Source organism: Rhincodon typus, chromosome 19 (assembly GCF_021869965.1).
Source record: "Rhincodon typus isolate 14 chromosome 19, sRhiTyp1.1, whole genome shotgun sequence".
NCBI classification, from domain to species: Eukaryota; Metazoa; Chordata; class Chondrichthyes; order Orectolobiformes; family Rhincodontidae; genus Rhincodon; species Rhincodon typus.
Genome location: NC_063350.1, coordinates 20,830,763 through 20,843,853, shown reverse-complemented (window position 1 = coordinate 20,843,853; position 13,091 = coordinate 20,830,763). Strand labels below are relative to the sequence as shown.

The 13,091-nt window shown below is 39.7% G+C and overlaps 1 protein-coding gene across 1 annotated transcript in view; it reads right to left on the bottom strand.

Moving 5' to 3' along the window:
- Window positions 1-13,091, bottom strand: part of l3mbtl1 (L3MBTL histone methyl-lysine binding protein 1) — a 74,900-nt gene that overhangs the window by 24,329 nt on the left and 37,480 nt on the right. Inside the window, exons 10-13 of the mRNA XM_020527221.2 lie at window positions 10,021-10,156; window positions 9,291-9,382; window positions 6,681-6,832; window positions 4,773-4,849 (exon numbers count right to left, since the gene is read on the bottom strand). Of these exons, the coding sequence (XP_020382810.1) occupies window positions 4,773-4,849; window positions 6,681-6,832; window positions 9,291-9,382; window positions 10,021-10,156 (457 nt within the window). The remainder of the gene's footprint in view (window positions 1-4,772; window positions 4,850-6,680; window positions 6,833-9,290; window positions 9,383-10,020; window positions 10,157-13,091) is intronic.

The window sequence follows — 13,091 nt, the reverse complement described above, 5'->3', positions numbered from 1 at the left end:
TGGACCGGGCTGCGTTCGCAACTCTCTGTAATTTCTTGCAGTCGTAAGCAGAGCAGCTGCAATATCAAGCTGTCATGCATCCAGATAGGATGCTTTCTATGATGTCTCAATAAATATTGGTAAGAGTCATTGTTGACTTGCTGAATTTCTTTAGCCTTCTAAGGAAGTAGAGGCATTGGTGTGCTTTCATGACTGTAAGGTCGACATGATGGATCAGGATGGATCGTTGGTAATATCTACTCCCAGGAACTTGAAGCTCTCCGCCTCCACCTCAGTACCATTGATATAGACAGGGACATGTCTTCCATTCCACTTCCTAAAGACAACAACCAACTCCTTTGTTTTGCTGACATTGAGGGAGAGATTGTTGGCTTTAGACACCAGGCCACTTAGCTGTCTATCTATTTCCTGTACTCTGTTTCATTGTTGTTTGAGATCTGACCAATGCAGTGGTGTCATTAGCAAATCTATAAATAGAGGTAGAGCTGAATTTCACCACCCAGTCGTGAGAGTATAAGGAGAATAGTAAAGGGCTGAGTATGCAACCTTACGGGGCACCAGTGTTGGGGATTATTATGGAGGAGGTGTTGATGCCTATCCTTACTGATCGCAGTATGTGGGTCAGGAAGTCAAAGTACTAGTTGCAGAGGGGAGGACAGAGTCCTAGGTCTTAGAGTCTGGAGGTGTGCTTTGTTGGAGTTATGGAGTTGAAGGCGGAGCTAAAGTCAATACATAGGACTCTGATGTGGGTGTCCTTGTTAGCCTGACATTCCAAGGATGAGTGTAAGGTCAAGGAGATGACATCTGCTGTGGACCTATTTTAATGGTAGGCGAACTACAGTGGATCAAGTCAATCTGGGAGGCTGGAGTTGATGATTGCCATTACTAAGCTCTTGAAGCAGTTCACAATGATGGATGACAAAGCCACTGGGTGGCATTCTTTAGGGCACATTGCCTGATTTTTATTGGCACAGGGATGGTAGTGGTCTTCTTGAAGCAGATAGGAACCTCACATTGTAGTAAGGAGAGGTTAAAAATGTCGGTAAATACTCCCGCCAGCTGATCCGCGCAGGATCTGGGTGCACGGCTGGGGACTCCATCCAGACCAGTCACTTTCCATGGGTTCACCCTCAAGAGGGCCGATGTGCCATGGGTACAGGTGCACCCAAGGCCGTCGGGGCAGAGGACATCATTTCACTGATTTTCTGTTCAAAATGAGCATAGAATGTATTGAGCTCATCGGGGAGGGATGCATTGTTGTCAGCGATTCTATTCGACTTCACTGTGTAGCCCATTATATCATGGAAGCTTACCACAGTCGGCATGTGTTTGTGTGGTTAGCCTGGGATTCTAGTTTAATCTGGTGTTGTCTCTTGGTGTCCCCGATAGCTTTACAAAGATCGTACCTAGATTTCCTATATAAGTCATGGTTATCCCACTTGAAGACCTCAGATCCGGATTTCCGGAGGGAATGGATCTTCCAGTTCATCGGTAGTTTCCAGTTAGGGAACATTCAGATTACATTCTTTGATACATAGTCCTCTGTATATTTACAGATGACATTTGTGATGATAGTGGCATACTCATTTAGGTTGACCACTGCCTCCCTGCCTCTTCTTTCTTCTAAGTTGACCTTGTGCCACCACTTTCACACTGAAACCCACAGGCGAAACAGCAGTACAGCCCCAGTAATCATCACGGCCCAATTATATATTTACACAAGCAGCTCAGAGGTTTCTGGTAGGTGCTCAAAAGCAGGATAAGAGTAAAAGCTACAGGCTCAGTGTGGGTATGTCAACTGATCGATGAAGCAGTCAGGTTTAAAATCACACCTTAGACTCAAGGTTATCATCTGAATGTCTTTAGGAGAACTATAAGACCATAAGACCATAAGACCACAAGAAATATGGACAGGAATAGGCCATTTGGCCCCTTAAGCCTGATCCACCATTCAACTGGATCATGGCTGATCCAAAATTCCTCAGGTCTGCCCTTTCCCTGTAACCCTTGATTGTCCTACCGATCAAGAATCTATTTCAACCTTAAATATATACAAGGATTCTGTCCCCACAGCTGTCTGTGGCCAGAGGTTCCAAAGAATCTCAACCCACTGAAAGAAGAAATTCCTCCTCATCTCAGTCTTAAATTAGCACCCCTATGAGGGGAAACATCCTCTCAGCATTTAATCTGTCAAGCCCCTTAAGAATCCCATATGTTTCAATGATATCACCTCTCATTCTTCTAAACTTCAGTGAGTAGAGTCCCAACCTATTTAGTCTTTGCTCATTAAGGAATCCCTCTATATCAGGGATCATTTGAGTGAACCTTCTCTAATGAAATAATATCTTTCCTTAAATAAGGAGCCAAAACTGCTCACTGTACTCCAGATGTGGCCTTAGAGCACCCTGTACTTTTACAGTAAGACTACCTTACTTTTATACTCCAACATGTTTCAAATAAAGGCCAACATTCCATTAGCCTTCCTGATTACCTGCTGCATTGATGTGCTAGCTTTCTGTGTTTCATGCACAACTACCCAAGTCCCATTTGTGTTACAGCTTTCTGCAGGTTCTTCCCCATTTAAATAACATTCTGTTCTTTTGTTCCCCTTCTAAAATGAACAAATTCATTTCTTCCCATTTTGTACTCCATTTGCAAACCTTTTTCCATTTATATAACTTACCAATATCTCTCTGTAAACTGTTTGTATCCCTCTCACAACCTGCCATTCCACCTACTTTGTCTGTCGTCTACAAATTTTGCTATAGTAATTCACTTCCTTCCTCCAAATCATTGATATATATTGTAAACAGTTATGATCCCTGTAGAGCTCCAATGGTCACTAAACTGAAAAAGAGCCCCTTATCCTCACTTGCTGTTTCCTGCCCATTAGCCAATTCTCTATCCATGCCAATATACTACCTCCAACACCATGGGCTCTTATCTTCTAATTGAGCATTTTGTGAGGTACCGTGTTGAACGCCTTCTTGAAGTCCAAATACAACACACGTACTGGTTCCCCTCCATCCATTCTGATTGAGACATCATCCAAAAACTCTAATAAGTTAGTCAGACATTATTTCCCTTTCATGAAGTCATACTGGCTCTGTTTGATTAAAATATGATTTTCCAAACGTTCTGAAGGGATTCTTGGAAAATTACAACCAAGGTAACAACTATCTCTGTAGCTACCTCTTTTAAGATCCTAGGATGCAAACCATCAAGGTCAGGGGACTTGTCTGCCTTTAGCCCCATGAGTTTGTCTAATACTACTTCTTTAGTGATGGTGATGGTGCATAATTTCTCCCCTGTAATCTTTAGCATTGGTATGTGGTTAATTTAATAGCAGATTTTAAAAAGTGATATGATCAAGCTAACTATGGATCAGTTTGCTTAATATCTATGGACAGAAAATTTGAGAACATTTAATTATAAATGAATCCACACTTGAAAAGAGAGATATAGAAGCAACAAAGTATGGATCTCAAATGTGAGAATCATGTTTAACAGTCCTTATCAAATTATTTGAGGAGGTAACAGGTACAGAAGATGAGCAAAATGAAATGGATTTCCTTGAACTAGAATTTAGAAAAGCCTTTAACAAGGTAACATATAGTTGGGATAGAAATGTGAAGGGGATCATACTTGAGAGGTTTGAAAGCTTTGGATTTATATAGATGTCAGCAAATGTGATAACTGGTTGGTTAGAAAGCAGGAATGAAACTTATAGGGATAGTAGAAACTGCACATGTTGGAGAATGAAGAAGGGTCTAGGTCCGAAACGTCAGCCTTCCTGCTCCTCTGATGCTGCTTGGCCTGCTGTGTTCATCCAGCTCTACACCTTGTTATCTATGAAATTTATAGGCTTTTTTTTTGAAGTGTTCAAATAACAGGAACTTGCATTTACATAGAATCTTTAACAATAAAATTTCCCAAGGTATTTTGTAGGAGCATTACAAAGCAACATATAACAGTGAGCCACAGCAGGAGGTATTAGACCAGATTACAAAAAAAATCTTAATGAAAAAAAGTGCTTTGAGGAGCATATTTAAGAAGGGATAAGAGATAGACAGGTGGAGAGATTCAGTGAGAAACTCCCAAAATCAGCGCCTTGGAAGCTGAAGGCACAACCACCAATGCTGGAGCAAATAAAATGGGGAACACTCAGGATGCCAGTCTTGGTGGAACATGAGTATCCTGGGGAATCATAGCGATAGTGGAGACAGCGAAGTATGTAATCATGTTCCAGCTCTAGGACTATTTTGCTGATTTGCATATAGATCTAGACAGTCTCATGCCAATATTTACAAATTATACCAAAAATAGAAGGTGGTTTATGCTTTCGATGACCAAAGGAATATTGACGGCAGAATGGGTTAGAAAGATTCACACAGCATTCAAATTTCAATAAATATGAGGTGATGATATGTTTTGGTGTGTAGAAAACAAGCAGCAAGTATTCTTAATGGAAGTAGGCCTGGTGTTGTGGAACAACAGTGAAATTGGGGATGCAATTTTACAAGGTATTAAAAATGGTGACGTTCTGCTCTGAATTCTATTTGAAAACAGTTTAAATTCAACATCCACTATACCATTTCCTTAGCCTTGGCTGCACAACATTTCCACAATCATTGCATCTCTCCATTGTTCCTTCATTGCTTGCAGTTTCTCTCTGTGTGTTCATGGACTAACCTCAACCCATCCATATGGATTACAGATGAATTTGAAAGCTTCAAATTCCGAACAGTTAAGTGTTGATATTCTCCACTTACCTTGTGGAGGTGTCAGTTGTTTACCATGCTGCTGACACCAACCTACAGGGTGGATGTATGGACTGCTGGCTTCACACCTAGGAAAGAAAATTGTTGAGTTAGAGGAAGGTTATCCATCCATTCTCCTCATTTGTTGTTGCTGAAACAATCAGCACATTAGTATTGTTATTTTTAAACAAAAGCAGAAAATTAAACAATCGAGATTTTAGTTGCAATTACAATACAATCTGAGATCAACAGTTGCTGAGTGTGAATCATAGCTGACAAGATCCTAGATATACCATAAGATACTTATACACCTGCTTGTTATTCTACTCCTCTGGTAATTACTTGGTATAGTTTTGGTATTAGATATGATATTGGTTTTATAGAAGTACTGAGTAGAACCAACAGTCCTTATCAAATTATTTGAGGAGGTAACAGGTACAGAAGATGGGCAAAATGAAATGGATATACTTGACATATACTTCAGAAAAGCCGTTAACAAGGTAACACGTGGTTGGGACAGAAATGTGAAGGAGATCATCTTAAATTTATACAAGAGTTACATTCTAACACTGTCCCAATGATGTGAGATTCTATTCTAGACATAAACAGTTTAGCTACAACTCTAAAACAAAAAGCAGTTTGGTGAGTGGTTGAAATTCTGGCTACAGTATCTTCGGCGGCACAGTGGTTCGACCCGGGATTCCAACAGCACGGGATTCCTTGAGGCAGCTTCTGTGGCATCTTGCGACCAGGCATTCCAAAAGCCCAGCATGGTGGTCTGCTTCAGCAGCAGCTTTAGCGATGGGTGTGTCCTCGAGGGGACCTACTGTGGTGTCTTAGGTGACACGGTGGTCCGGCCTGGGATCCCAACAGCCCACAATTCAGCAGCTTCGATGTCAGCTTCCTGCAGCTGTGGAGAATGTGGTTCCTGTCTTTTCCTCAACCTTGGGAACCCATGAGCCGTGAATTGAACAAAGATGGACATTATCTTAATTTTTTTTAATACATGATTTCTGTTCTTAATATAGGCGTCAGAGTATAGCTGCTTAAACACTTTCACTGTATCTTTTTGTAAAAATACTAATCTATTTTGATAGATTATTCGATAGATATTTATTTTGATATTCAACCAGACATCAAATGGAACTGATGAGAATAGGAAATAATCAGGCAGACATCTCAGGCAACTCTCACTCCCATGAATCACCAAGTGGCACAAGAGCAGTGAACCTGCTTGGGTGAGGTATGATGCTGGAGCATGGAGCGAAAAGGCTAAAAACAAAATCAGTTTTGTGGAAGAAACAACATGAATGAATCAAAAAATCCCTCAGCATAACTCATATACATGTTGTCCATTTATTATTTTTGCAAAAACCAATTCCATCCATTTGGGATTACATCCCTTTTTCCCCTCATTTTCTTAAGCAGTCATAAACTGACAGTAATCTTTTTTCTTTATTCATTTACGGGATGAGGACGTCGCTGGCTAGGCAGCATTTATTGCCCATCCCTAATTGCCCAGAGGGCAGTTGAGTGTCAACCACATTGCTGTGGGTCTGAAGTCACATGTAGACCAGACCAGGTAAGGATGGCAGTTTCCTTCCTTAAGGGACATTAGTGAACCAGATGCGTTTTTCCGACAACCGACAATGGATTCACAGTCATCATTAGATTATTAATTCCAGGTATTTATTGAATTCAAATTCCACCATCTGCTGTAGTGGGATTTGAACGCACGTCCCCAGAATGTTATCTGGGTCTCTGGATTAACAGTCCAGTGATAATACCACCAGGCCATTGCCTCCTATTTTTCTTCCACCTTTATCTTTTTAAATTTCATTCAACAATGCTTTTTATGTTCCTTTTTTGATTTATTTTGTTTGTATCTTTTCAGAATCCATGGCAAAGTGCAAAGCATACCAGTAATCATATGTGTCATCCCAGTTGTCAAAATGAACCAGGAACCTGTTTTCAATGATATCTGTCACTGTGGCAACACAAATTAGAGATGGGTTCATTCTATCAACTGCTTCCAGTTTCATTCCAACACGAAATCCCAAAGGGGTAATCATCTGAAAGAAAACTTATAATTAAAACATCATAAGATTCAATCATTTTGCCTATCATTTGAACTCTTGTAGAATTGGCTCAGCTGTGCCAACGTCACTTTTTAAACAGTCACTTTCACTAGTTTCTTCTTTGTCACTACACAAACTACAAAAACCATGCAAAGATGAGAACTATTGTAGTCACAATTAGACTGTATATGTATGAAGCTTTTAATGGTAAATTTCATAAGCTCTTAGGAACAACATCAGTCATATTAAAGCACATTAAAGCACCTATTTCTCCCTATTCCAAAAAAGTGTGCTTGATTTGATTCAATAACATGTTATTTCAATTTCTCTCACCAACTATCTTCTTGGCCTTTTCTCTTATTCAAGGATATGTGGGATGAAGGTGCCACTGGCTAGGTCAGCACTTATTGTCCATCTCTAATTGTTAAATGTTAACCACATTGCTTTGGATCACATTTAGGCCAGATCAGGTAAGGATGTTAGTTTCCTTCCCTAACGGGCATTAGTGAACTACTGATTTTTTAGCCCCAACAATCGGCAATGGATTCAATGGTCACCATTAGACAATTAACTCAGATTTTTATTGAATTCAATACCATCTGCCATGACGGAATTCAAACCCAGCTCCCCAGAATATTACCTGGGTCTCTGAATTAACAGTCCAGTGATAATACCATCAGGCCACTGACCCATAAAGTCACCATTGTCCTACTCTCTCATTAGACAGAGAACAACTGGTGGTGGCTTAAATTAAGTCTCCACACCAGAGAAGACAGCAGAGTCCTCTCAGAGGAAGAAGTTAAATAAATAAAAAATGAAAGAACTGCGGATGCTGTAAATCAGGAACAAAAACAAAGTTGCTGGAAAAGCTCAGCAGGTCTGGCAGCATCTGTGGAGGAAAAAACAGAGTTAACATTTCGGGTCCAGTGACCCTTCCTCAGAACTCTGACAGTCAAATAAATGTGTATTAATGTTAAAGTATTCACGGGAATACAGGAATAATTGTTTTTAGTTAGCCTTTCTGAACTGTTCTTCCAATGAGTTACAGCATAGTTAAAAAATAAGAACATAACAAACTGGAGGAGCAATAGACCATGTGATCTTTAAATCTTGCAATCTTCCAAGCAATATACTTATGGCTAATCTTGTGTCTCAATTCAATTTTTCCACCTGCTCCTATATCGCTCGATCCCCTGAGAGACCAGAAATCTACCTCAGCCTTGAATTTACTCAACCATGGAAAATCCACAAACTTCGGGGATAGAAAGTTCGAATGACTCACATTGATCTGAATGAGGACATTTCTCCTTATCAAATAATATACCCCTTTTCCTAACACCATGTCTCCATGTTCGATATTTCAGAGCAAGGGGAAACCACCTCTCAGTATCTACCCTGTTAAGCCCCTTAGGAATCCTACATGTTTTAAAAAGATCACCTCTAATTGTTCTGACTTCCACAGTGTGTAGACCCAATTTACTCAGCCTACAGCTCCATTTACCATCTTTAACCATATCCCCTCATCTAATAAAAATCTGTGGATTTTGGTCAACTATTGCCTTTTGAGAAAGAGAACTCAACTTCATTTCAGAAGAAGGGCCCCTACCCGAAACTCAACTTTCCTGTTCCTCTGATGCTGCCTGGCCTGCTGTGTTCCTCCAGCTCCACACTGTGTTATCTCTGATTCCATCTGCAGTTCTTACTATCTCTCAAGGTTTCTACTGACCTTTGCGTGAAGTACCACTTCTTGGTCTCACTTCTGAAGATCTAGTTCTAATTTTAAGATCCTCTCACCTGGAGAACATTTGCCTGACAAAACATATAAACTAGATCATCCCTTAATCTACTAAACACCTGGCGACACAAGACAATGTTTAAGCCCTGGTGCTATCTTGGTGAATCGATGATGTATCATCTCCAAGGTCAAAGCATCCTTCTTGAGGTGCAGTGCACCCAATGTGCTCTCCATGATTGTTCACATTAGTGAATGTGATTTCACAGAAACAAACAAAATTCAGATTATAAAATAAAATTCATCTAAGAATGTTCCAACTGACATTTCAACATTTGGACCAAGATGAGAAGAAATTCCTTGACTCAAAGGTATGCGAGTCTTTGGAATTCTCCACCCTGGAGAGCTATGGATGCTTAGTCATTGTATTTACAAGTCAGGATTGATTTCTGAATAAAAATGAAATGAAAGGATATGCAGATAAAGCTGCAGTGAGGTAGAAGATCAGCCATAACCTTATTAAATTGTGCAGCAGACTCAACGGACAGTAAGGCTCACACCTGCCCCTGCCTCTTATGTTCTTATTTTAATTTTCAGGCTACAAAACTGATTAAAAAATTTAAAGCTGTAAGAGAAAGGCCTTATTACCACCCTGAGAAGAAAGCTGTGTGTTCAAACAATAAACATAAGAAATTGCTTAAAAATTGTGCAGTTTCTCACTGTATTTTGATTGATGAAGAGCTGTTTTGGTGCAGCTTGTGACTTTGTAATCTTCAGATAATTTGGCCAATTGAATTCTTCCTCTTTGTGCCCTGAAATGTTAGCACAATAACATTATGTTCCCAAATGAATCAATCCTGTATTAAAATGACTCCTTTCACTTAAATAATATCAAGCTACACTGTAAATTAGAATTAATTTTCATACTTGTCCAGAAAGCATATTTGAATTTTTTTTTTAAAAATTGATAGTATTAGGTTTTGATATGACGCCACCTGGTGGAAAATGTTTTTGTTCGTGTGGAAGATGACCCAAAGTCTTCACACAGCAGACAAACAATATTCTGATGTAGTCTAAAATGCAATTTTATATGCGAGATCACAAATTATAATATACAGCACAGCTAACATGCCTACTTATTAACAAAGTAAATCTTTGACAATCACATGGCTCATTCTTATTGACACTGTAACCTAATGCTCTCTTGTCAAATTTAGCACAAGTGGCATCAAACAAGATCATCAAAACTTACTAATCATATGATATAAGCTTTTGCCTTTTGTACATTTTCCCTCCAATACACAATTGCATTTCAGGATGTTGTTTGTGATTCCATCAATAGTTTCGTACCAGGTCACTTCAATTTAACACATGTAAGATAATGGCCTAGTTTGCCTACAATTACTGCACAGAGTGAGTTTGATGAGATTGACGCCAGAATATATCTCACCTTTAGGCAGATGTAATTTGTGACCTGTCTTCTCACACCATCCTGCAGGATGGATATCCGGAGAGTTCGCATTCACCCAGAAATCATGACACTCAGAATAACCATCAAAATGGAGTCGCAAACGATAACCACAAACCTTCAGGAAATAAGACATTGTTATGATTATCCAGTTACAGATAGCTTTCCCCACAGTTTAATTATTAAGTTACTTACTCTTGATTCTCTTGCTTTGTCCTGCAAAGTGTTTGTTACCTTACAAAAATGATGGCAAATGTTAGCCATCCAAACTGGGCATTTAATCCCATGCAGCTATCATTATCACCAACAAGAATCAAACTAGCATTAAGTGGCAAAGTCTCAGCATCCCATTTTCCCGTGCAAGATAATAGACTCCTCTTTTGAAAGTGCCAGGAAAAACGAAATGATAATAACTGTATTCCCAACAATTAAGAACTAGTTAAACAACTTAAAATATTTGTCACATACACAGATGGCATAATTAATCTAACTGACTCTTTCAACCAAGGATTAACAATTTTTTTTCATTCTTACTGTGGCGTCACCAACCCTCACCTGCACTATAGTTGAAGAACAGGTTAATGATTGATCCCAGGCTCTACCAATGATACCATGAATCGAAAGAGATGTGTCACACTGACAAGACAAGAACTCTCTTCCTCGGAATCTCTTCCCCAGCAAAAGTAGAGCAAATGCTCTTTACCTGACACCACTAATAGTGAGATGACTGAAATTAGGAACCCAGTGGGACTTAACAAATACATTTGTATCCCATTACTCCCAAAGTTTCATGTTCTAAAATGATGGTTCTGGAGCATTTGTTTACATAACAGTACCAATAGCAGGAGCAACAGAAAAGGGAGCCACGAGAGCACTAGTACATGTATGAGAATAGGTGGTTACACACAATGCCATTGGAACATACATTACTCCAATCTCATTATTACATAGCCTATATTATCAGTGGGAACAATATAGAGCAAAACTATCTTATTTAATCTTATCCTTCAGACATATATTGATAATGTTCTTTTCAACTTTTAAATTGCGACATCTTGCTATTTTGTCACCAAAATTTGTTACTACGAATTGGAGAAATTTAAACCTGGAAATTGTTCCATTTCAAACATCAACACAGCTGCTTATTTCCAATTAATCCAGCCTTAACGTAACCATCATTCCCTTGCCAGATTTTCTGCTGGGAGAGAGCCTTTCCTTTACCAAAAATGTTGATGAGAATTGACAAGCCTAAATTTCTAACATTAACATTCGAACTAAAAATTGCTGGGCTAGCATTATTTGTCATGAAGTGCGAAAGCCCCAATGGTTCATCTTGCTTGAGATTGTTTAGGTTCAATATTTGATTGGCGAGTTACAGGTTGTTAACTATTATAGCAAGTTAACTGTTTCTGTTGTGTTACTGGGATCAATCCACATATCAGCAGCTACTTGAAAATAAAGTCATCTCTGTTGATGTTGTTTGACAAGACAAAAATAATGTTTTTTTTGAGACAGCATACATATCTAGTTTTGAGTTGAACTTATCTTAGACTTTTATAACCTAACACAAACATTATTATTGCCAATTATACTCAGGAGTTCAAACAATTAATATCCATCATTGTTTGCAAACTGAAGTAATGTCACAGCAACAAGGATTTCACAATGAGTTGGCTCTGACTCATTGGGTGGACTTCAAGGTTGACAAAAGGACCATTGTTCACCTTCTACAGAACCACCAGCAGTAACCCTGTCACCTTCTCCAGGGAAGGCCTGCCAGATTTAAGAGCCCCATCAGACACCCTTCACTGGCTTTACCCAGGGTATAGGAGTCTGGGGATAAAAATCCCACTCCTGGGAGCTGCCACCAGTCAGTGACTGACACTGTCCAAGATTGATCAACACCACTGGGATCAATGCTCATTGCCAGAAACCCGTCCACCGAGAATCACTGAAGGAACCAGGCCTAAAGAGAATGAGCGCAGATTGGGAGTTGTTGGGGAAGTGTTGGGAATCAGAATAAAGGTCAGGAGGTCCCTCACCACTTCCTAAAGCCAGATCCCTCAACTGGGCAATGAATGTGTTTGGATGACAGACACACACCAAATGCCACTGCCACCCTCACTACCCACCCCAACCCCCACACACCCTGACCCCCTCACCCATCAGCCCACTGGTTGAATACTAATACAGGTGGGGCAATGCCCTTAAATGGGCAATAAATGGCCTCATTGTGGACTACGACTGGCATTTTGGTGGGTAGTCCTTCCACAAGCCATTCTATCTCAGAATTAATCAGGCAAAGGCAAAGACAGAAAGATGACAGGGTCTCCACAGTGCAGCTTCTTGCTCAATTAAATGCTCCCCCTACCCACCTCTGAACACACTGCAATGGTATGGAACTATAAATACACTGCCTCCTGGAGACAAAGATGCAGCAACGTTGTTTGTTTATTTTGGAATGATTTGCTTCTTTTGCTTATCATGTGCAATCAAACAAATGCAAATAGAGCACAGATCTAGGGGCAGGGGCAGAAATCATTTCACATTAAAGAAGTTTTCTGGTCCAAATCTGATGATACAAATACTAGTGCTGCAACACTGAAATGAGTTTGGGCCATTTGTGGTTCAGATGTCCTACAGCGATCCCTGGTGGCTGATCTGAAACAAACGTAAACATAACTTTTTTTTCCACAGTCTTGTACCTGAATCAGGAATTTTTTGTGAAGTTGAAGCCTGGGGCTACTTGGAATAACTTCACTGCTTCATGTATTTTTACCCGCACCTGCATTCCTAATAGAATTGTATCCTGTACTTAGTATTGCTTTTCCTCATTATTTCTACCAAAATGCACATCTTCATACTTCCCTGCATTAAATTCCATCTGCAGTATGCTCTCCCATTCTACTTGCCTGAATATGTTCTCCTCTTGTTTTTCACCATGTTATGGGCTAGACCAGACCCCCTCAAAATATTTTAAGATAGCCTAGACCCTAACTTTTTCTTATTTTAAAGGTAAGTGTGAAGTACCTGTTCTAGATGCGATGTGATTA